The sequence below is a fragment of the Vollenhovia emeryi genome, unplaced genomic scaffold (assembly GCF_000949405.1).
Source record: "Vollenhovia emeryi isolate VEMERY1.0 unplaced genomic scaffold, V.emery_V1.0 DF939127.1, whole genome shotgun sequence".
NCBI lineage: Eukaryota > Metazoa > Arthropoda > Insecta > Hymenoptera > Formicidae > Vollenhovia > Vollenhovia emeryi.
The window spans coordinates 3216712-3242038 of NW_011967239.1; the positions used below are offsets into that span (position 1 = coordinate 3216712).

The 25327-nt window shown below is 41.2% G+C and overlaps 1 protein-coding gene across 2 annotated transcripts in view; it reads right to left on the reverse strand.

The window, feature by feature from the left end:
• Window positions 1-25104, reverse strand: part of LOC105568891 (muscle calcium channel subunit alpha-1) — a 41174-nt gene extending 16070 nt beyond the window's left edge. The window contains exons 1-23 of one of the 2 annotated variants that reach the window (XM_012024908.1): window positions 24782-25104; window positions 24369-24474; window positions 20389-20528; window positions 17560-17666; window positions 17188-17340; window positions 15306-15502; window positions 14842-14945; window positions 13671-13834; window positions 13224-13326; window positions 12790-12935; window positions 12589-12662; window positions 12240-12391; window positions 11962-12079; window positions 11781-11873; window positions 11480-11600; window positions 11263-11354; window positions 8859-9037; window positions 8219-8334; window positions 7880-7994; window positions 7601-7730; window positions 7308-7474; window positions 6926-7013; window positions 6130-6237 (exon numbers count right to left, since the gene is read on the reverse strand). In XM_012024908.1, coding sequence (XP_011880298.1) covers window positions 6130-6237; window positions 6926-7013; window positions 7308-7474; window positions 7601-7730; window positions 7880-7994; window positions 8219-8334; window positions 8859-9037; window positions 11263-11354; window positions 11480-11600; window positions 11781-11873; window positions 11962-12079; window positions 12240-12391; window positions 12589-12662; window positions 12790-12935; window positions 13224-13326; window positions 13671-13834; window positions 14842-14945; window positions 15306-15502; window positions 17188-17340; window positions 17560-17666; window positions 20389-20528; window positions 24369-24474; window positions 24782-25104 — 3096 coding nt within the window. Of the gene's footprint in view, window positions 1-6129; window positions 6238-6925; window positions 7014-7307; window positions 7475-7600; window positions 7731-7879; window positions 7995-8218; window positions 8335-8858; window positions 9038-11262; window positions 11355-11479; window positions 11601-11780; window positions 11874-11961; window positions 12080-12239; window positions 12392-12588; window positions 12663-12789; window positions 12936-13223; window positions 13327-13670; window positions 13835-14841; window positions 14946-15305; window positions 15503-17187; window positions 17341-17559; window positions 17667-20388; window positions 20529-24368; window positions 24475-24781 lie in introns of those variants that run through there. The other variant, XM_012024909.1, reaches the window with a different exon arrangement.
• Between the last annotated feature and the right edge of the window lie 223 nt (window positions 25105-25327).

The window sequence follows — 25327 nt, forward strand, 5'->3', positions numbered from 1 at the left end:
TCTAGAAATTTCTTACACGCGGTGTGATTTCTTACACGACTGATCGATCCCTTCGGAAAACTTACGCAGCTTCTCTGTTTTCTCTCGATTCCTCGGAGTTCTCTCCTCTCGGAGATCTTCGGTATCTCTCTCTCTTTTATCTTCGGTTCTGTTTTTCCTTCTTTTTTTTTTAGTCTAATCCCTTTTGTTCTCATCGCGTGAACTAAGCCCTCGCCATCCGTCCAACCCATCAGTGCTCAATGTTTTTTCTCGGTAATGCACCTATGGGACTTTCGGGCGGGGAAACCTCGGCGTTTCCTCGAAAGTTGATTTTACACGCGCGATCACGAGCGTGCTTAGTTGCATTCGTGGATCGTGTGGGATAACGCTCGTTTTTTGATGAGATTCGCATTTGCCGCTAGTGAACGTTATCTTTTCGAATATATACCGCAGATCTCGAAGATTGAAAGTTAAAAATGAAGCGGTCTAAGAAGTTTTGCGAGGAAGTAGTAAATCCAATAACACGGACGTCTTAGCAATATTATATTTATGTTTTATTGATTAATAGCGCTGTCATATCAATAACTCTATGTAGGTAAATTTGTTCGTCTGTCATAAAAGTATATCCTGCGATAGGAAATGTCGTGTTTGACCGTAAATACAATTTTCACTGGAGTATTCCTTCTTTCGTTCGAGCTTAAGCGTCGTATATTTTTCTACACAGAAATTGGATAGTAAGTGGGGAAAATGCTACTTTTGATTTTCGAGAATGAGATCATCCGTATCCGTGACGAGGATCGCGAAATTGGCGACTCTCTGCGAAGCTATCATAATAATTTCACCTTAGACACCGCGGCCGGTCACGCCGGGCGTCAGTGCCGCAACGTTTATTGCCTTTTCTCACGCCTGCACAATTGCTACATCGTGGCACCGCCTTCGGGGCGCATTTTCACCCTCTCGCACCCCGTCGAACGAGAACTCGAAACCAGGCAACTTGCGAATTAACTCGCGGGGCTAGCTTACGTTTAGCTACTTCTGTGACACCCAATACTGCGTCGCATACTTGTATATGTACGTGTGTGTGCGTGTGAAGGAGCATGTGGTGGTAGGGCGATCGATACACATGAAACTACGAGCGATATATATGTATATATATATATAGAGAAGAGAGAGAGAAATATACATATGTATATAGATATAGATAGAGAGATAGAGAGATAGATATATGTATATATATATAGATAGGTAGATAGATAGATAGATGTAATGTCGGGCTGAACGACTTGTCTCCGCTTAAGATTAATAATCAGAACAAACTAATACAAAGATAGTCTAGAGAATTTCAACTATTCTACAATCTTCTATATTAGTCTATATCTTCCTTTATCGTACTAGTAAGCGCCGAATTCCACATTCCGATAACCTCGATCAGTTACGCGAACATTATCTTTCTGCATTATCCTGTCGATCGTATATTTAACGGCGAAAGATTGTATCCTTTATCGAGTCCTTTATCGGAGAACCTTAATATCTCTTACGAAGCATCGATACTCTTGTTCGTGAGTGTTTAAGCTCTGCAGAGACTCTGGTTGGAAAATTAATAGTACTTGTAGAACTTCGCAAGAAGAAGCGAGCAAGTTCGATAAAGGATCAACACGATTGCAGAACGATGGTCGTAGGAGTCCCGCGGTATATAAAATTAAATGCAATTAAATTCGATTTGCAACGCCTGATTTAGCCTGACCGACATTGATTCGCCTAGCCGCTTCCATCGAGCTCGCCTAATAAGCAAGTTTATCCGATTTCACCCGAATTTCCTATTTTTATCGATCTCGATTGCCCCGTCAACAGTTGACAACAGCCGAAGCTTTTTTATTTAATATCAATTCCAGAAATTTAAATTTCGCTCTTGATTTCTACAAATTTAAAAGCGCACAATAGTCCATTGCCTGCATTGATATTATTCCGAATTTCTCTGTTTTTCTATCGTTCTAATGGCGAAATGTCTTGCGACTCGTAACATTTTATGTTTAGTCGACAACGAAATAAAATCACGAGATAAAATGGGACGATCGAGATCGACGATCTCCAAGCCTATGAAAACGGACGGAGAAGGAAATTGCCGTGGTGCTTCCTTTTGCAGCAATTATGGGTCTGTGCGCGCGTGTAGGGACCGCTTTTCGTGATCTTTTCCCTTTTCGATTGTCCGACGGCGAAGTCCCGCGGCGAGTGGAGCTTATGAGAAAACAATGCCCTTTTCCTCTTCTCCTCCACCTTTCTCTCTCATGTTAATATAGCGGCACACCACTGCAATGCTTAGCCGGCACAAGCATGCAATTCTCAAACATCCTCTACTACCAGTCTTAAAATCACGAAGTCTGCGTGAGTCTGTTTTTAATTTCTTTTTGATGGGTGGGTAGGTGTGTGCGTGTAAAAATATAAAATCAAAGGGATTAGTATACTTTTGGAGGCCTACTTGTATCTTGCGTAGATGTGAGTATATGTGTGTGTGTGTGTGTGTGGGAGGGCGGTTATTTCTGGGAGTTATATGCGTGTATTTGGGAAGGCCGGCTCGAACAACGTTGAAGGATTGCCTTGGATAATCATAAAAATAGCCATATATTTTTATAGACAGATTCCCTTCGTTTACGTTATATAGTAATACGTTTTATAAAGATCTAAATTTATATTGTTCTATATATACGAAAAGAAGTATTTCAGAGGAAAAGAACAATATTTTAGATATATGACACGTGTAAACTTTTTGTTTTTACTTAATTTGATAATTTTACCGCGATTTTTAATGTGCCCATCTGCCTCTTAGTGTGTCAAAAAATATATTCGTGTTCTCAGCGTATTATAAGCCATAAATTTATATAATCTCTCTTTTTTTACATAAGATTAATCTCTTCAAGTAAATATTACGAGATAAGAATGAAAAAATTCCCGAGCTGTCTGTAAACATAATTCACTTTCAATGCTATTCTTAGAGAACTTTTGAGAAAAGAGAGAACTACTTATGCAATATTATTTAAGACACTTCGGTTTGAAATTTGTCTCATCCATATCGTCGAATCGACATTTTTAATGGCTTTCTTCAACTTTCGAAAGAAAAAAAATCGCACGAGGCGTGATCACTAGACCATTTTTCTTCTTTAAAAATTTAAGAAAGTTTAGAAATTAAGCCGAAACGAGGAATGTCTTATACAGTACTTCACAAAAGAAAAAGAAAAGTTCCAACATTTTTTATTCACTGGATTTGTGCGTGTGTTGCGTGACTGTTTCGTGTCGTCTCTGAGCAGCGATGTAGTCTATCAAGTCTCGAGCAGCAAAAAGTCTCATGATGACGAAAAGAAGAGAGAGAGAGAAAGAGAGAAAGAGAGATAATATATAAAACAGGTATATCGTAGGTGTTCAGCTAAAGGAGGTAAAAAAACGAAGAAACGAAAACCAATGCCGAAAGAGCAAAGACATGTTTAGTCTTGCGTAAAGCCGCTTTTCCTTTCTCATTTCTTTTTTATTTACACTCGACTATCCCCAATCTGCTTTTGAGCCACCGTCTCATCTCCCCCCGGTCACTCGTCCACTATATATGCATATACAATTACTAGTAAGAGTAATTAAAACCATTGGGTAAATGGAATAATACTGCGCGATCTTTCAAAATGTGATAATATAATTATTAAAATTATAAAACTGTTAAAATGTGTTCAACCAATTAGTTAATAGTCATTGGAGAAATATTAAAATTACAGCTAATTTTTCTATTGAAACATTACTATCAATTTTATTCAAGAATTTTAATTTATTTGACCTTGTATCTTTATACATCCCAGGTTTTTTCTCTTCTTAATAATAAATCGCTGTATAAACTATTTATTGTTGCTAAAATTAGTTTCATTACGCATGTAAGTCTTTCTTTTTAAAACGTAGAGTAATTGTTGAAACATTAAAATACTTTAAACCAACTACACGTCTAGATTGAACGTTATTGGGTTCTGAAAGCACTAGAAATATATCGAATCAAATAAGTCAATGTTGAAACGACAAAGAAATGTATGAAAGAAAATTTGTGCCGAAAAATCGTATCGTATATCAATAACAAAATGGCTGTTTCTTTTATAGCTCTAAATAAAATCACGTACATTCACATATGTTTAAAAAATCGCAACGAAGTGCAATATTTCTCGAATTGCTTTCATTTTTGTGGATAACAGTTTGGCAAAACGGTATTTGTTTTTCTGTTTCTTTTTTTTACTTTTTATGAAATAATAGCAGTGGCCTTTTTCTCGCTAAAGCTATCGACAAATAGAATTGATGATTCAATTTTAATGTCACTGTAGCTTCTGTAAACTTTGTTCAATATATTGAAACAACATGCACGTAAGTTGAAATAATTTTGTCGCGATTTAAGATTATAGAATCATGCTATATAGTCAAGGAAACGATATATTATATTCCACTTAGTTAAACATCGGTACGTGGAAACTACCACTGACAGAACTGTTTTCACACCAGACCCGAGAGAAAGAAAGCGAGAAGAGAGAAAGAGAGATGCGTTTCTGCATTTCTATTATTTAAACATAAACGTGGTATAATACTGCGTAAATAATCTTGTTGACTCGATGGAGCCTGTCGGATAACTTCTAAATAAAATTCACTCACGCGCTTGCCTAAAGCTTTAAAGTATTTAGTCCAGCCTCGGGCTATGTATGCTTCATCCAGCAAAATTAAATTCAATAAAACTGATTATTCAAAATTATGATAATCTACATCAAGAGGAATTTCATCGCACGCGCGATATATACACTTTCTATCAATAAAAAATTATCTTTTCTCTCCTACGGTCACACGCTTAAAAGATTTTCTAACAATTTCAAATGGCCATCGATTTCAATCTACATAAATATATAATTTGAAGAAGTAACATAATATAATGGTAAAATAAACAATCCAAACTCGGTGTGAACTACGTCGATGTAAAATCGATTTATTATCAGAGGCAAACGGTCAACCTTCGGTAAATATGGGGCGCTTAGACATAAAAAATCTTATATACCGTGAGAACAAGGAACACAATCGTAGTCCTAGTGAGAGGTTTCGGGGAGAGTGTCGAGACAAGAAACTCAATTAAGTGAGTAAGTTAGACGCAAAAGACAGCTTATTTCACTGGTGAGGTACCCAGAGGTGCATCTGTCAGAGAAAACATTCGCCTCGTGCTCGCGCTCCTCGACGATTATTTTCCACGTGCCGCGCGGGCGCGCATCGACCGTTGTCGAAGATTGAGACATAGACGGTTCCCTTAATTAGACCCCTCCATGCGTTCGTTAATTCCGCAACTTTGCTCCGCTTTATTCCTGCGAGCCAGCGGATCCATATCGATACTAGTAGCGATGTGGATTTTCTACGAAAGCTTTCTGCGATAGTCATTGATGAAACTTATTCAAAGTATTCACACATGTGTATCGAGTGCGCAAAACGGTGATAAAAGTCTCGTGCGTGTGTTTAAAAATCTGTGATAAAAATCTGCAAAACCCAAGGAGCGGTGCAGGGACTTGATATGGAGAAGACGTGATTATCGATGATGAAAAGATTTAATCTAATTATAAAGCAACAGTATACGTCAGATTTGATTGATATTTTCTCGAAAAACAGGAAAATCCTTCCCAGTTGCGATTTTCCATCAGAATCACGACGAGAAGTCCCGCGGATTTAATCATTTCTAAATTAACCGCGATCTTTAGATACGATTGCGTATTTTTTTTGCAGCAAGGCGGAAATAATCGTCGAAGAAGCTGCCGAGATGTCGGGCAAAGTCGTACTATGATAGACAGTAGTCGTAATGAATTTGGTGATGGTGAATAAAATTTCTGATTGCGTTAAGAAACGTGTGGATAAATGAATGAACAAATGCTGAAGATGGATCTTGAAAAAGAGCGAAAGAGAGAGTGAGAGAGAGAGAGAGAGAGAGAGAGAGAGAGAGAGAGAGAGAAAGAGAGGGTAGATTTAAGGCTATTTTAAGAGGGTTTCTTTTAAGGTGTTCGTGGGGTATCGACTGGTAATATATTATGCCACTGTAGTGTATATTATAAGAGGTTCGGAAGATAGTTTTCTCGGGGCCGTGTCTGTATCGGGGCCCGATAATCCTACCTTAAAGAGCTGTACGCCAATGACGGCGAACACGAACTGCAGGAGGCTGGTGACGAGGACTATGTTTCCGATAGTCTTTACCGCTACGATGACGCACTGTACTACGTGCTGGGTTCACAATATTAATCACAATATATATTCGCCCTTCGTGATAGACAGATGTAAATTACGCGCGCCGCGCCGAAATCAAGTTAATGCTCATTTCGTTCGCATGCGATCTTTAACACGCATTTTGTCGCCGTCAAATTCGAGTGGCTTCCTCGAATCGCGAAAGCGGTCTCTTCGTGCAGAGCCAGCAGAATCTGGATTTCGTTAAGACAAGTGTTCGAGACGAGTTTTCTTAATTAAAGCTAGAAGTATGCCTTTCGATATATCTTCACAATATATGGAGAACTCTATGGAGGTATCGTTGCCGTAATATTGACCAGGAAAGTATCGAATACTTTATCGATCTCGGTAAATAAATTCTCGCGTAGCGACCGTTGTCGCGCGTTGACTCTCGCGTAACAAGAATTCTCGGTACGTATACGGGGATGAAATACCTCATTTTTCACCGTTAATATGACTTTTTTCCGAAGTTAACTCGGCGCTCTTCCACCATTTCTATGAATAATTGCAATTTCGCGTACGCATGGCGATCAACGTCGAACTAACGAGAGCGACTCTGTAATCTAGCTAGCTGTGTATACATTACGGTATATTATACCTCTGGCGTTATTATTACGTACTACGGTAGGGCGTGAATTGGGCCGGTTTTAGCGGACTTAGAAATAGCTGAGACAAATGAAAGAGATACCTTTAATCCCTTAGCGCGATTGATGGCACGCAGCGGCCTCAGTACACGGAGCACTCGGAGCACTTTGATGAAAGAGAATGTGCCAGTGCTGCAAGTATACAATAAATAACAGCGTCAATACAAAGCAAGTCAGATATAACAAAAAAAATACTTCTGAAGCAATCTTTCAGGCAATCAAGCTTTTCTTTTAAACTCTGCCTTGGAATTGAATGACGCCAGTTGCGTTCTTTTTGCACAATGAAAAATTGCACGATTACAATTGTAATTAATTTTAAGAAATTGTGAAAGAACAGTTTTGTTCTTTTACTATTTTCATAAGAGACTAGAGTATGTGAGAACATCAATTAGTAAGCAATAATAATATAAGTAATAAAAATTATACCTGATTATCATGGAAGCGAGAGAAGCGCAAACGACGAGAAGATCAAGCAGATTGAAAGCCGATCGGCAAAACGCGCCCTCGTGGATGATGAAGCCGTACGAGACCATTTTGAGGCAGATTTCAATCGTGAAAACAGTAGTGAAAAAATAGTCAAAGTAGTTGAGTATCTGTAACAAAGCGCAAAGTTATCGCATTAACTATCTTAAACAGAGATTTCGTTCAAATCCCGATAAAACGGAATATTTTTACGGCATAGCTGAAAAATCGACTCGTCTTTCGGTGCGATCGGATACCTGATTTCTATACGACGAGGCTTTTAGTGGGTCCTCGGCGGCCAACATGGCGGAAGAAATCATAATGCAAACCAGTATCACGTTGGTGAAGTAACTGTGATTGCAGAACCAATGGCAGAACACGCGAAACCTGCGAACCGTGATTGAAAGGAATATGATTTAGAGTGGCATCTGCTAAAGAGATAACCGTGAGATGAAAGGGGGGAAAGTTTCATCGAACTATCTTTCATCTTTTATCTTGGCGAAGCTGGAATAAAGTTTTTTAAAAAGCCTCTGTACCTATTAGTGCTTGAAAAAATAAAGAATGCCGAACCATCCGGGATCGGTTCCTTCTTGGAGGTCATGTTGTATTCGGACATTCTTCGCGGTCTAGCCGTCACTTCCTGGTCGTCATCTGCAAAAGAAATTAATCTCTTTTCCTGTTTTTACTGTACCGAATTTTATTTTGCTCGCCTCAACTCTTGCAATGCAAATATCGGGGTCTCATAAACAACTGGATGAATAAGGAATGATTTTATTCCAGCTATTTATATATAAATATAATATTATATATAATATATATACATATTATATAATAATTCCCGAAACGCACAAGAAAGTCAGAATTAACTAACGTACCTTGTATTTCTCCTGGCTCACCTTCTTCCTCTTCTTCCTCCTCCTCCACTTCTTCTTCATCAGACTCAACGTTAAGTCGCACTCTATGCGTATTCATATCCTCACTTTTTTCTGACCTGCATAATTAGCGATAATTACTCGACATATATTACATACGTTCTACATTTATTTTTGTAAAGTAGATATCTTTTTGTGGTTTTGCGTGTGTGTGTGTGTGGTTCGCCAACGTAAATTCTTTAAAGATCTATGGAACATGGAAAAGTATTCGTTTAAATAAAAGACACTACATTTTTCTCAATATATCCTCCAAGGAAGAAGATAAATGTCTTCAATTATCTTTACGAAAATGTAGTATTTGATAAATATTAAATAACAATTGAGTGCATTAAACTTTCTAGCGAAATCGATGTGAAATTAAAAGATAAAATTGGTAGAAGTACAAACACGTATCACGATTGCCCTTAGTTCTGCTGCGTAACCTTAATTCCTGAACCGAGATTATCGATTCCTACGAATCCCCTCGAGCTTACAGATAATAATAATATTGCATAAGAAGGGGTACGCGTAATAATGCTCTCCTCTCGTTAATGTGACAGCGCACATCGTTGCAATTTCTACTGCGTTATGAGAGAGGGCTTACGTTTCGGTATCGAGTGCGGCTTCGTAGTCCTCCATTGTCTCGTTAGGATCGTGTTCGAGATCTGTGCCGGCGCCCTCATCCTCCTCCTCTCCTCCGGTCCCTTCGCCACCGTCATCGCCAGCTTCACCACTGATTTCGTCCCTTGCCGGCGAGCCGCTGCGAGACTTATTTTTTTCTGCCTGCAGGGATAGAGAAGGGTAGTTATCTGCCGAGTGATTTGGTCAAAGACAGTAGTCGATTACGTAATCAGCAGCAACAATTTCGTATAGAAAATAACTCGGTAAAATACAACACCGGGAAGAAAATATCCGAGGATAGAATAATATTTATTGAAAGAAGAAAAATATATTACTTATATAATAGTAAAAATGAAATCCATATGCTTGGTTTAATCGATGAAATTTACTTCAATGATCTCTGCATTCCAAATATAATGCTGTATGATTTAAAAAATAATAATCTGCCGAATTAATTAAAGAATTCGAAAAATTACGTCGAAGTGCGCGTTTGCGTTAAATAATATTATTTGTTTCTCGGACTAATTAAATTCTTCGGTGTATATTCTCTGACGGTTAATATCATTATTACGCAAAGCTCTTCCTATGAATCGATAACGCACGCGTCCGCAAATATTAACATAAAGTACATACACAAATATTTGATTTATTATTATCATAGCGCCAAATTCTCGAGTCAATTATATCTCATTAATATCCCTGTATGAGGTAAAACTTGTCCATTGTTTACGAGGAATTCATCAGTGTCACTTTCTATGCGTTGTAAAACGAACATGATATGAATATTGACAGTAAAAAGTTCGATGTGAAAGAGAGAAAAAGCTATAAACCTTTTTTATTGCCACTGATCTGATTGTGACTTAAAAGTGCAGCTCGCGTTGCACCGAGGCTACAAACTTCTTTTACTACTTATAAAAGCGCCGTTGGTAAACAATAGCACGATCCGTATACTCGATTCAAACTTCAATTCCATACGTCTCTCTTATTCCGTTTTTATTGTTAAAAAGAGAACGGAATGTTAAGAGAAATTATATATTTCTCTGTGTGACAATTGTGTAAAAGACTACTTGATACGTAAAAACTAGAAGAAATACTTAGAAATTGCGTATTAGATCACACACCGAGATGTATAACGCATTATTAATTAATGAACGGGGCGCGCATCGTACGTTAAGGAACGCGTACCTGAAACTTTACGCGGTCATAATTTTCGCCATGCAATCAACAGTTTTTCCCCAATGTTGTTTGGTCGTTATCCACAAGCGTGATTAATCAGCTTTCGAACTTCGCTGTTGCGGTTTTAAACTACCTTACGAGTAAAATTGCGTTGCTCGCGTCGCGTAACTTCGTGAATTGCAACGGCTGCACATTCGATGAGGGAAGCCTGATGTTACACAGGCAATTCTCCAATCTCTGTATAACGCTCGTAATAATTTGACTGGTCCCACGTCAATTTAGATCAATTTTAGCTCAGGGTAAAATTGGAGCTTGACATTGACGAAGTTATCCGTTGTTAAAAATAAATACAATTCTAGGACACTGCGTTTGACTTTCAACATTATTAAGCTATTTCTAATTATGAATTGTTTCTCGGCTGATAAATAGTGTTGGGATTAAGTTGACGTGACAAAATCTCGACCGGATCAAGAAAGAAAATTATCGTATATAGAACAGTCCTTTTTATACGCACGAGCGTTAAACGCGACGTACATTTACTCTCACTCGTGATAGGCGACGTACGTCTTGTCGTCACCGGTCTTCAGATTCATTCGAGCGGGCTCGCATTGTCCGTAATGCGACATCGTATTATCCACTTGTCGCAAATGCTTTGCACGCGACGTAAAGACGCGTTTCTCTCGAGAAACCGTGCGGTCGAATTAGCCTGATCGTTTATGAAAATCCGGAAGAAACGGCTCGTTCAACACAGTTACGTAATTCTACAGTTCTCACAGAAAGGCGATGACGCGTACTCAAATTTATTCCACGTTCTTTTGTGTCAAGGTCCTTCTTATATCGAGACAGCATACAATTATATTTCTTCATCAATTTAATGGAAGGATCGAAAAGTATGTCATCCCATAGAAAAACAAGATACTATCAAGAATAATAATGTGTATTATGTCCATCATTATACAAACGACGGCAAGCATTGTTATAAATATGGATTTTTACGGGAGGTTTCTATACTAATGAGACACACGAGAGAGCCTTTATTGATAAGATAGAGAGAAGATAATTTTCTTGACATAGTATTTCAGTGCGAATAAAGCGAATTTAACGAAACATTGCGTACATGTCAAATTCACGTTATGCCTGACGTTCAAAATCACCGGCAATCTAGAACATTACGTATCCACGTTCATTATCGTGTGTACGATCAAACTCACCTCCTCCTCGGCCTCCTTTTCGATGGCAGTCAGGGACTCGGCATCGGCGAGATTGTCGACGGCGATAGCCAAGAACACGTTCAGGAGAATGTCTGCGTTGCTATCTTTGTCAAGGATCGATTAAAATTTATTAAATCAGACCGAATCGATATTACACTGCGCGAGAAGGCAAGCGACAATTGCTTCGTCGCCGAGTCATCTTTTCGATAAAGGATACAGTTGCCGCATATGAAGAGGATAATGAAATAAATACAGGCGAGCACGCCGATACTGGCGACGCCACCGTAAGCTTGAATTCCGATGTACATCACAACGTTCCAGTCCTCGCCGGTTAATATCTGGAGATGCAGAGAAGCCGAGCGTACTACATTATTTTTAGAACGGAGGAGAAAAATAGGGACGCAAAAATAAGAAATCAAATCAATCTCGGAGCCAAACTTGCTGATAAATCAGGAGTGTAATTTTGCGATTTTGCAGAATTGCGTTCGAGTTTCCGCCTTCGTGGAACGATCAGATACCTGAAATACGGTGAGCAAGCTCTGCCAAAAGCTATCAAAATTGTGACGCGTTTTTTCCTCCATGTCACTGAAATTGAACTTTCCACCGAAGACCTGTGTTTAAAGGATCAATTTCGAAGAGTAAGAATAAATTGAAGGGCATGTTCGTCACGTCGTTACGTATGCTTCACGTTGAATCTACCTGCATGCCCAGAAGAGCGAAGATCACGATGAAAAGGAAAAGCAGGAGCAACAGCGAGGCGATCGATTGTATCGAGTTCAGCAAAGAGGCCACTAAATTCGACAGTGATCTCCAATATCTGCAAAGAAAAGGATAACGCCACTCACACCTCTTGTCGCACACGTTCAAATTTAATTATTTTTTCCACGACTGACATTGTACGATAAATATTGATGGCCAAATCTTGCACAGTTTGATGGATGTAAATTACGTCTGTAGAAAGTTATTTGGCTACTCACTTCGTTACTTTGAATACCCTGAGCAACCGGACGCAACGGAGTACGGAAACGCCAAGAGGCGGCATCACACGTGTATTTGTGAGTATCATTTCGGTGATCGAGCCGATCACGACGAAGCAATCGAAACGATTAAACAACGAGACGAAATAACCCTGCGGAATAAAGCACAATACTTAATAATTAACAAATACCTCATACCTACCAAATACTTTGGCGAGATGCTCGCATTTTATCAAAATAAGCATGCACATAATTATGAATAATAAACTAATTTGATATCAATGTTGATTAAATTTCGCGTAATTTCGAATATCGAGAGGAATCGGGAAATGCTGCGGCAGTCACTCACCTGAAAACCTAAACTGTACATTTTTAACATCATCTCCATGGAGAACAGCACGATGAAAAACATGTTCGTGACTTCTGGTGGCAAAAGAAGCGAACTCGCGTTATGAAACGTATTACTGAAGGCGCCGGGACGAGTTTATAATTAAAGCAAATACGACAACTCGACATTATTTCCGCGGAGTAGCGACGTGACGGTATTTACCTTGAAAGTAGTCCAACCACGGCGGCTGATCGTAGTGCTCCGTGGCGAGAACACCGGTATTCAAGAAGACCAGAACTATGATGAGCCAATAGAAGACCTGGGACTTCACAGCCTTCCTACAAGCTCTTCGCATCCGCCTGTTCACTCTGCGAATATTCGCATCACAATGCGCCGTGTAGTTTAAACTTGACGCTCGCTCGTATACACAAACGCTTAGAGAATCTTTGAGTTTGTCAGACAAATGACGCTTTGATCTCTCAATACGCATAAAATACGCGGAGAAATTTCGGAGAAAGACCTTTCTCGAGTCTATCATCGAGATATCTACGACGATTATCGTCGCGAGAGAGTATTCGTTTATTAAAATGGACATTAAACTCTTTATGGGCTTTAAACCGGAGACTCTGGCAGGGGATTTCCAATGTCGCGATTACCTTTCTAAATCCCGCTTCTTCTTCTTCCAAACGGACTCTTGTTGGATCCCTTCCTCGTCACCCTCCAATTGGTCCGTGCTCTCTATTTCGTTTTGCTGCTTAGCTATGTAATATTAAACGTCCAAACTCAGTCAATTAATTAGCAACCTTCAACTAGGGAGGGAAAGTTGTTTCATCACGCGAAATTGGATTTGGTGTGAACAACTTCTCAAATTTAATTTACGCACTCCTACGTATCTATCGTATGTATAAATGCATCGTGTACAAAACATATCGCAATTAGACAAAATTCTCTTTTATCCACGATTATTATGTATATAATTATATTTGCCATATACTTTTATCTTCCTTGCAATAGATCAACATAAAATTTTTCCCAATTATTTTTAACGAATACATTTATCCCTGACACTTACGTCGAAAAATGTTCTCCACCTTCATACGTACTTTTTCCATCTTGCATCTTCGGCTCGTCGGTTTCCGGCTCGATGTCCTCGGCTTGCGTTATCCAGTCGAGGTAACCCCTGAGATCGTCCTCGATCTGCTGCTTCTCCCTGAGCTTGTGAAAGTCGCCGCGCGCCTTCGCCTTCTCTCTCTCCTTGGAAAATTCACTGCACGAAAGCGAGACAAGTGCATGTACGGTCGTGTCGCGTTGTGATTAGAGGATTACGCTGCGCAAGACGCGTAATTGGAACATTCAAAGGCAATGAAACGGAAATCGAGACGCGTGTGAAAAGGGATCTTCTTTATTTGCCCGCGCTTCTTCGATCTCGCTCGAACGAGGACGGTGTAAATACGTCTATTCGTATCGGGAAACATCCAGTGAAACGCTCCTCCTCCGACGTTCATAGTCTCTCCTCTTTTATGTGGCAAGTGGAACGAAATCGATCCGTGCCACTAAGGATCTAATTATCCTAGGAATAAAGTCTTTTCATGAACGCGCATTTCGATAATACGTTTGATACCATTCCGACATGAATTTTTATACAGAAAATTTCGTAGTCCGTTTTTAACTTAATTTTATCCGATTTTTTTAAATTGAATCTCGAGGTAAGAAACATCTATTTGTAGCGTTTCATCGACATTTTGACTTCGAGCAGTTTTCGAAATGCATTTCAAACGTGCATTTTGCGATAATCAGAGTGTTTGCGCGCGCGGCGTTGAGCGGCGGATAAAACGTAAAAAGGGAAGGAAGTTAAATCGCGCTTGTCATCGATACCGTTTTCACGCCTCGATTAGCCGCGCATCCTTTACCGATACGCAACGGAGTGTGTGCGTGTATATATGTAGGTATCAACCTAAGAAAGAGATATTTTTATATTTCATCCCGTTTCCCTCCTTCTATCCCCTTCGTCAAGGATTGCAGAACTTCGCACAGATAGATATCGCAAGCCGTTTCACTGAATTAAACCGGTCCTTAAACAATCACTCAGGAGTCACGGAAATTCGAAGGCTTATTATCTCATTGTATCGGTAAACATCGCAGCTGTACGTAGATTAAGTACATGATATTTGATTTATTATTTCGTAAGATTTAATTAATCAAATAAGAACTGCAATCCTCGATTTAGCTTTTCCGCGACGCTGTCCGTAGAACAAAATTTTTCTCGACACTTACCCGGACAACACACCGAGAATTAGATTCATGACGAAGAAAGCCCCAAGGATGACCATCGAAATGAAGTATATCCACTGCCACGAACTTCCCATCGCATCCTCGATCTGGATGAAACACAACCACGTAAAGTTTTGGCTTGTCGAAGGATTCTGCTTGTTCTCTTTTTTTAGTATTTAAATAATAAAATCGACAGTATATGTACATGTTTTGCAAAACAAATGTAAATGGATAAAGTCGCTGCTTAATTAAGGTATCTAAAAAATAGTATGGCGCTACAGCTCAATTTTGAGTGTTGGCCTCCTGAATTAGAATTTCCGAGGATTCCTTTCAGATTTCTTAATAGTTATTTAATGTACATAATGCGAATTAATACAAAATGCTATCAGCATCTGCATTTTTCTCCATTGAGTTATTATTACTTGATTAGATTATTATATGAATGATTACGCGTGCAGTGATTTTACATTATAAAGCACGTCTGTCCAACCCTCGAGAGTGATGCATTGGAAGACCGTGAGCATGGCCAGACCGAAGTTGTCGAAATTCGTGATGCCGTAGTTAGGGCCCTCCCAGAATAGCTTGCTGCAGTGATAGTTGGGTCCAACCCGAGAGCACTGGAAGCCACCGGGGCCGCATGGTTTTGGTTCGTCCATTATCTCGCCTGCGATATAAAGGGGAATCGAATTTTTAATCCCGGCGGGATAACGGCGGTCGCGGAATAAGGTCGGCATTCCACGCGGAAACTTCTAATTGGCTCGGGTCGTTGAGCAAACGAGTTTAACGTATCATAATGACACGTTCAAATGTTTGCACATTTTTCTACGTATACTTTATGCAGAGCAGTTGGAGACCAGCACCTTTCTCCACTAGCACTAAGGCGATTTATCGGCCTTTCTGTCTCGCGCTTTTCCGTAAGAATGTACGTAGGTCGATTAAAGAAAGAAGCTCTGTCAAACTCGTTGCTCTGTTAAACTTTAAATTGTATCGGGCTGACGCCGCCAGCACAGCAAATTGTATCTGTGTCTCTTATCAAAATTAAAATAATAGACATAATTGCTAGCTAATTGGCTTGCCTATTAATAGCACGTAAATATAGGGCAGAGAAATATCGAAAGCGCAACTAAAGTACCGATTAATTAATATAAATTAATTAGACAAAGTAATTATTCTAATTGATTGTTGAAATTAACGTTTTCTTCTCTGCAATGTCTTGTGTGTCTACATAAAAACGATTGTACAGCACGTACACAAGTAACAAGACCATTAACTAATTAATACAAATTATTTCAACATAAATAAAATTATCATTCCTAGTCATTTAATTGTAATTAAACTTGGAAGATTTTTTTATGTAAACAGGGAAACCAAAAGCTAAAGAATTTCAGCTTTACAAGAAACAAGTTTGGCGAGAGCATTGCAAAGCAACCTCTTCTCTCTCTCGTTGCTTTCTCTCCGTCACAAAGCGTTCGTATCGCCCGGGCTCGGCAACATCCACACGTTATTTTACGCATTCCTATGAATCAGCTGTTCGTCGCGCAAGGGGCAAGCAAGTCGCGCGCGCGCACCTCTCGCGCTAATAATAATTAGTATAGTTTCGCGTCCGTGTCTCGGTTGAATCATATCTAAAATAGCCGTCCCGGCGGAAAGTGTGTTTCGAGGCTAAGCCGGGAGTTCCCCTCGGGGTCTTCGCCAGATTTTCCCTCCTCCCCGGTTCCATCGTGTCCGATTTTTTCGTTCTAATCACCAAGAGCCAACCCTCAGGAATATCCACTCAATAATTCAATGAGTGCCGCGACTTTCGCATCGCCGATCTCGTTAACTTTTTACGACCGCTTGGATAATGGATGAAGAGCAAATGCAGATAAATTTCTTGTGTATCAAGACCAGCATCAGAATGTCTCGACGTAATTTGGATGTCATAATTACTGGAGAATTCGTAGTCTTATAAATGAACATTCTATTTTTTTTATACGAAAAACGGAAACTGTAGTTTATCTTAGAAAAGTCACATGAACTGGCTATACACACAATATATCACTATAGAATCTCTCGAAGATAAACATTTATTTCAGAAAGCAATAATCTTAAATTTTATAAAGAATTTAACACGGAATATACACGTTAAATGCAATGCATAGTTAATTTTTAGTGATGCGATCAAATAAACTAGTTGGAAATTAACGTTTAGAAATATAGCTAAAATTGAATTTCTCTGAAGAGCTTAAACCTAGAAAGATAACAGGATATAACAGAAATTTAAGAGCATCGATCCGCGACTGCCATGGGAACGTTGTTGCATCGTTTATTAAATGTTTATCGGGGAAATCTTTACACACACACACTTACCGGATATGTTGTGCCGGCACGTTTTGTGCATCTTCCCGGAGAACAGCTCGAGGCCGATGATGGCGTAAATGATAATGACGAACAGAACTAACAAAGCAATGTGCAAAAGTGGTACCATCGCCCGCAAAATGGAGTTTAGGACCACTTGAAGACCTATGCAAATGAATCAAGTTTTATCTCAATTATGCGCATCATTCTGATTAATCCTTTAAATGCCTAAAATATATTTGTGCGGAAGAACTACGATTTCGTCTCAACGCTTCACTCGTAAATTGTGTCCGGATTTGCCTTAATTTTTAATACGTTCTCTCTCATATGCGAATGCAGTCGTTCAATCGCGTATACATCGAGCTTATGAACGGGAGATCTTACTTGGAACACCGGAAACCAGCCTGAGAGGACGCAGAACGCGAAACGCCCTTAAGGCCTTGACGTCGAAACCCTCCTTCATGAGTGCCGTCAACACCGTGCTTATCATTCTGCAAGAAGAAACGCAAGAAATATTTCTATGCAACAGACGGGGATTAACGACTGGGCGATAAAATGGGGACTTGATAATGAAGGCTGCGAAAGTCATTTTCCCGGCACGTAATTTGTCCCTGAAGAAAAGAGCTTTATGTGCCAAGGCTAATAGCACTATAAACACCGTGTGGCGGCATTTACGAGAACATTTACGAGGCATAAAAAGGGAGAGGGAGGGTACGGGGGGGGGGGGGCAAAGAAAAAATTTTCCCAACAAGACTGCTAAAAAAACAAGAAATACTGCTTTCTAATATCTTTTTGTCTCCGACGCGTGCGATCTTTCATGTCGCGCCTTTAAATTACGATGTTCGCGCGAACGCTCGACGAGCGTGACGTTATCGTAAACGAGCCGAGATGAAGGGTGAACCGTCAGCCGGAAGGAAACGATCGCATCGGATGAGACAATTTCAAATGTTACCGGCGGCTGCATTTTCCTCGTGCATTAAGTTCCATGTCATTTGAATAATGGCCCCCGCGTAATGGCCGATTCGGGGGGGGGGGGGGGGAGGGGGTAGGAGAAATAGATGTGCCGGATGTTCTCTCCCGTGGGACATTAAGATGGATCGATTCGCCGTGTCGTTAACCGAAAATGATAAAGTTATCGGATGGCAAGTCGGGTATACGCGAAATGCTCGCCTCCGAAACAAGTAGTTACGCCTGTCGATCCGAGTCCGCCGTAATCTGGGATAGACTTTGCGAAGAATTCGCGCGCGGAAATAAATTCGCATCGCTCGGATCATTAACCGCGAAAAGAGGCGGGTAGTGGAGGGTCGGCCGACATGCTCTGTTTGTCAAACTCCTCGGTGTTTTACGCGAACGCGCGCGCGTACGCGTGCGGGGTTCTCTCATCCCCTTGTCCCGTAAAAATCGATGATCGCGCGTAAATAGGGTACCATTATTTACGTCACGTATATATAGTTCGTCATGGTATCGTGGTAGTAACAGTTGCATAAAGACGTATCGAGACCCTGCGTCGATACTCGGATGACTTGTATGGTACCGTTCCACTTGCGTCGCAAGAAATGTCGCATTTAATGAATTTTGATACCCTTCGCTAGCAAAACTGCCGCGGGTCTATATTTTTCTTCTTTTTTCTCTTCGCGAAACGTTGAAGGAACATGATATTACTACTTTGAAGAAAATGAGACGGGAAAATTCCAAGAACTACCGCGCATACGCGATTCAGCAGTCGGGAATTTAAATCCCACGTGTGGAACCAATCCGCGAAGTATTAATTGCGGTGAGAGTTATCAGCGCTCGACCATGTGAAAAGGGGCAGACCTGTTAGAGCATTATCGACTTAAGCGGCACTCGTAAAATTTCAATCTCCGATCCGCGCGCTGTTATATCCGGCTGGATTTAATTTACACGCATGAGCCGCGACATTACGTCGACCGATCGGCCGGACGCGCGCGTGGAATTATTTCGCTGATTTCCCATCTATGGCTTCGTGGGCTAATTCGGTTCGACGGTCGAGACATTTGGTCGCACCAACGCGGGGTTGGGATTTTCGGGTAATATTTCCTTCCTTCCGGCGCCGCCGTCTTCGCTCTCGTTCAGCGGCACCGTCAATTTCACTTTATTTATGCCTCGCGAAATACATGGCCCGACCGACTCGTTCGTTCAGGCTCGGCGTTTAAATCAATTTTATTTCCGTAGCTTCAGACGCTCTCGCGCGCACTCGCGTTTTTATGAAATAAATACGACACGCGGCACCCGTGTTTACTCGCAGCGCGGAGTTTCACAATTTTCAGTTCGCGTTTTTTTTTTTAATATGTACACGAAAACACAAAAATACAATAACTCCGCGCAGAGTAACTTTGTTTAGGTGCTTCCAGTATAATCGATATATAAAGAGCGAAATCACTTTATTATTTATGAGACTCGCTTTTAACTCTTATAAATATTAAAGCTCTGCTGATAAAGCGTTTTTTAGGCTGCTATGACAAGCACTGCCGACATTTTTCGCCACCTTTCGTAAAACGGAATTATTGTGGAATTGTCAAATATTTATTTCTAGTTCTATTGAAAATGTACTCTAGATTTCACGAAAGTAACTCGCTCGTCGTTGTGCTCAATGTTACATCTGCGATAAGCGAACATGAAGCTCGAGTTGTACTACTTGTCGCTGCGCCTTAGCGTTCATCGAACGTCATCGACAGTGTGTGCATTGGGAAGACATCAGCAGGTGCAAACTATCCACCGTCAAAGTGTATATGATCGCCACGTATTATCGATTACGTCGGCATTGGTCCAATTAACTTGCACTCGATATAGATTGTTAGGTGCTATCTTTGTCGACCCTCGCCCACCGCTCGTTGAATTTCGGGAAAAGCGCGTTTATAATAAAACGACGTCGGGGATATTATTATGATGCTACAAGACCATGATTTTTAAGCAATTTTCCCCCCCGTTCATTACGAAGTCCGGACGGGAAGACAGATGAGTCTGGGGAAAAATGCCCGAGGGCTAATCTCTCTTGAGAAATGTGGCGGCGAATAAAAAGTGGAGAAGAGTTATTACATACATTCGCATATTCAATTTTATTGTAATAATTTAGCGTAGTTGTCCAACAGAGAGATTCAATCGATTGCGCTTTAAAGTCTATCCAAAGAAGGCCTAGATCCGTTTATAGATGAAGGGGAGAAAAACGTGGGGTTTCAAGGTTAATGTACTCACCCAATCACGACTATCGTGAAATCCAGCAAGTTCCAGCCGTTGCGGAGGTAAGCTCCTGGATGCGCGACGAAGCCGTAAGCTATGATCTTCATCACGCACTCCACCGTAAAAATCACAAGAAAAACGTACTCTATCTTCTCCTGCAACACCAGAGGAAAAATCGCCGTGAAAAATATGAAGGGAGATGCACGGGCGTAGATCGATCGCCTTCTAAAAGAGCCTTTGAGGAAAGTTAGAAATAGAAAGGCCTCCCGTGCGCTGCCGTCTTAGCGCCGGAAAGAGGCCACCTTGATTGATAAGCGTCGAGCGATAAGACACTTTCGCAATTTTGACCCTGCGACACGTCGGCGTCAACGGAGGTGGCAATTAAAGCAAGCGGCGGAGACAAATGGCGGCGGGCGGCAATTAAAAACGCACGAGACCGAGAAGACAATGTTTCACGCGCACGTACACGGACGTCTTCGTTAAACATTTAAAGCACGAGCGTTGCGGTTGCAGTTGGATTACGGCGAGTTACGACAAGAACGTGATCGCTATTAAACTGCCTGGGGAAAGGAGTGTCAACACGCACCGATACTTTTTCCAGGGACTTGAAATTTATTTTTTTACGAACGCAAATTGCGTAACCTGTTGCTCTCTTCTTCCTTGGAAAATCTCTCACCCTGATTAGGCCAGCAACTGCTAGCAAGGACTTTGACAAAATCTAAATTTTGACTAGCTGAAGGACGGAAATTATTTTTAATGTCAGTTATATAATACTTTAGAGCTTTAATACTTGTCTTCGTGTATCTTCTTTTTCAATAACAGATGATTATGCAAGATAAAATGATAAAATTGATAGTCGTACGACGCATAGAGATTTGTTGTAATTTCAACGAATATACAAGAACTTATGAAGAAGGAAATGATATAGTGTAACAAAATGTGAAGAGTGCAGTAATATATTTTATTCAGAGAGAAAATTTTTATGAAGTACATTGGCAAGTGTAGGGTCAGTTTTTCGATCTCGATCGCTCCTTGGCATGACTCATAGACAATAGTAGCATCGCCGGCTGTCGCGCAAAAGGGTTAATCGACGCATGACGTTATGGTGGCGGCGGGCAGGGTAAGAACGGCACAGGCCTTGGTGAGAAAAACAGGCGAAACAAAAGGAAGAAGCGGTGGGTTAAAAATAAGGCTGAAGAGCGCTCGCTTGTACACATCAGAGGTAGAGAAAAAAGCCGCTGCGCGGAGAAGGCGCACAGGGGTGGTGGATGTTAAAAGGGAAGCTGAAAGGCGCGAACGCGACCACAGAGAGGACACGAACCCTCTCTCTTTCTCTCTCTCTCTCTCTCTCTCTCTCCTTTCCCCCTGCGCGGCATCCATTACGTTTAATTTCCAAAATCGATCGATTATTGACCCGCTGAAATAGGCTCGAGCGCGCATTATACCGCCGGCCGCCCGTGTTGCTCGCCGATGCGTGACACGTGGGCGCCGTTACATCACTTTGAAGACGCGAGGTGGAATATAAAGTAGAATATGAGGAACCCTTTCGAGAAAGTTTCAATGGCGGTCGCGTTGCCTTCTCGTATACTTTATTACTTGCTCCACTGCGAATTTGTCATCCTCTTATGAGCGTGAATATTATCTAGCACTTTGGACGAACTCGAGGACTTACTCTCGTCAGATTTCAAGCGTTTACCTCGTAGTGTTTTTTTTCACTGAAAAGTACATGCCACTCGTTGCTTTATTCAACTCTACACTTAATGGGAATAAGAATAACTCGTCACAATTGATTTTGATAGACTAAATAACGTTATTCGAGAGGCGACATGAAAGGAAAAGGAATCTTAATGCGGTAAAATTTTGCATCTGTCTCGTCAGCTTTATTCTCTAAAGTCCGTTTCCATAAACACGAATTAATCCCTTTTAATTAATTACATATCTATCTCTTCTTCAAATCATGCTTTCATATACGTTTCGTTATTACGGTGATATTTTTCATTAGAAAATGCATTGCAGTATTGCATCTGCACCGCGCGCAATTTTCTACTTGGTCACACGAGGGTTAATACACATGTCCGCTTTACGAGCGAAATATGAGAAGAGCAGGTGGTAAGGCCAGGAAGGTAGATATTACGCGAGTGTACTTGCCGAATAATAGATTCGTCGCTGCGATGTTAAATGCAGGATCGCGTTCGACTAACGAATATTTTATCGCCCGTGAGAGATTAAACTGGTTCGATTTGTCCCGCAAATCTCGTATTCATTTCGCAACTGCTACTCTACCTACAGTAAGTTAATACTTGCGAGGAAAGGGAGAGAAAGAAAGTAGTTGAACTTTCGGCATCCTTTTAACAGTAAAATTGTAATTATTTTATAATTAAATATTACGATCGGTCGACATTGTTGGCTTCATAATTAAAAGATAGTGTTTGTAATAAATGCTCAATGCCATTTTACATTTTTAATTACTTAAGAAATAATAGATATTGATGAAAATGTTCATGTGCTCCGGAACTCTACACATATTGCGAATTTCTAATACAGTTTCATAATCTCGTGGCGATAAAAGACAGCGAAGTTGCCGAAGTTTTACCTCGATTGAGTCGGGCGGACAAGTTTGAAAAAGTTTTTAAAGAACTAGAGATTGATCTTAAGATTTGCGACTTTTTAGAGTTTGCGACTGAATTCGAATCTACTCCCAGAGGCGTTGTTCCTCGTTTCCCGTTTCTCCGGGGACGCTAAGAGAGCGACAACGTGTAGAAAAATGTTATGTAAAAAATCAACTAATAGAGTACACAATTTTACAAGATTTTAATATCTAGGAAAAAATTCTTAAAAAAGAAATTTGCTGTTTAATTATTAAAAATTTAAATATACTTCGAACGCACAATGTCAACTGTCTCAAAGTCAGATGTGTGTGCGTACCATCGTGTACTCCAAGTTGGAAACAATTTTTACGTCTTTCACTTGACCGTTCTAGAAGTATATTTGTTCTCCCTCTCAATCTTGGCAAAAGCTGCCTTTGAAGTTGAATTAATGAGCTCGTACAAATCAATATTTTTACGTTCGATAATTAACGTTAAGCTGTCACAGTTTACACAGGTAGCCTTCCGCGAATTTCCCGTTGGCCTAATCTCAGCAAAGTTTCCTCTCGGTATTAATTAGCGCAAGGGATGCCCTTTGAGTGACGCAAAACGAAGTCACACCCTTTAGCAAGGCACGACAACGACGCGATCCCACTTTAGCACGCGCATAATATGATGCAAAACTGAATTTCGAGTTGTTATCGAGCAGCCTCTCTGTACATCGTACAGGCGAATGGACAATCCCTATGTAAGTTCTGTCGCTTACCACGAATATCCGTGAGTCTTATCTGCGAAGCTCGCGGGCCTCGAGCAGCTTCCGAATATCGGTAATTATAAGTGACTTTCGAAGTGTCCAAGGGGAATAGTCTCGATTAATTGTCCTAAAGCGGCTTACATGTGAATTGTGTTTTCCGATTATAGTGCGCCGGGACAGCATACACGCCGATGTTGAGCAAGATTGAACAATTATTGAACTTTCAGCTCGAATAAGTTTCATGCCACCAACCCTGCATGCCGTCTCGGAATCGATAACTCGATAGAGGTTTGTGTGGTTCGTTGAACGGAACTCTTATTGTTGCAGGAGGCACCCTTCGATTTAGACACACATACGCGCGCGCGTGTATATACATATATATGTGTACATATTACAATCAGTAAAATTGCTTTATTTCACATTCGACGAAGTCGCACAAAGGAATTCCCGGCGGCGCCATTTATAACGAGATGATTGCTATTCGCTCGCGATTATTTTTAGCCCTTTTCGAGGTTTCTATTTTTGCACGTACAGGTGCACGTTAGGAATATTTTGTTGTTAGACATAAAAATCTCGGGAGACACTAAACATTCTTAAAAACGAGAGTGACAATTATGCACTAGCTAAGTAGAAAATATATCCTGTGAAATACTCACCAAGTATTGGTTGGTCAGATTGGAATCGCCAGAAGGATACGGCGTGTAAACGGCCAGAGCGACGCAGTTGGCAAATATCGTCATAAGGATGAGCCATTCGAAGGGTCTGCGAAATGACGTTGATAAAATCGAGGCGATTAAGGAAAACAGCAGGGTGATCATTCGCGCGTTAACCCTTTTGTCGCAGATTGTCACCGATATTGACCCTAGTATCAACATCGCGCCGAACGTGGAATTAGGGTCAATCTGGAGAGTAGCGGTTTAATGTCAAACGCAACGTTATTAATGTCAGGTTCGCAAATATCGTTGATATCGGACGCGATCTCTGAACTTTGATATTTAATTTCTCTGCCATCGGAGGCCGGCAATTATCGCGCTAATTACGAAAGAAGCACGCGAGAGCAAAAGGATACTTCCACTCGACGACGCTGATGCACATCTTCCTAAGAGGGTTCGTGAGGGCCAGGCAGAAGAGCGCCCGTACAGGTCTGTCGGGTGGCGGCTTACCCCCCCGTCTGACGGGCCTCTTCTGGGCCGACTTGGAGGCTGCGCCGGCGGCCCCGGGGCCCGTCTGCGACGGCGGCGGTTGCATGCTCGCATCCGTCGCGCCACCGACGTTAAGCTGCTGGCCGGCGTTGGGGGGGGTCGCGATGTAGGGGGTCGCGGCAATCGGCTGGGCCCCCGGCAGCCGAGCAGGTGGGCCCAACGCCGAGCCCCCATCCCCCCCCGCGCTCATCGGTCGCTGGTATCGAGCTCCGTGCTTCCTGTGCTACGACGACGATCGCACGTTCTTCTTCTTCTCCTACGACGATGCTCCAGGAATTGGTGCCTAGCCACGCAGATGGCGGCGATCGACGCCGATCGACGCGGTCTCTCAGAGGCGCACCACCACGCGCTGCAGCTCGCCGGCATGCTACGGCACTGGGCTGCTACGAAGCTCCCTCCGTGACCTGCGACGA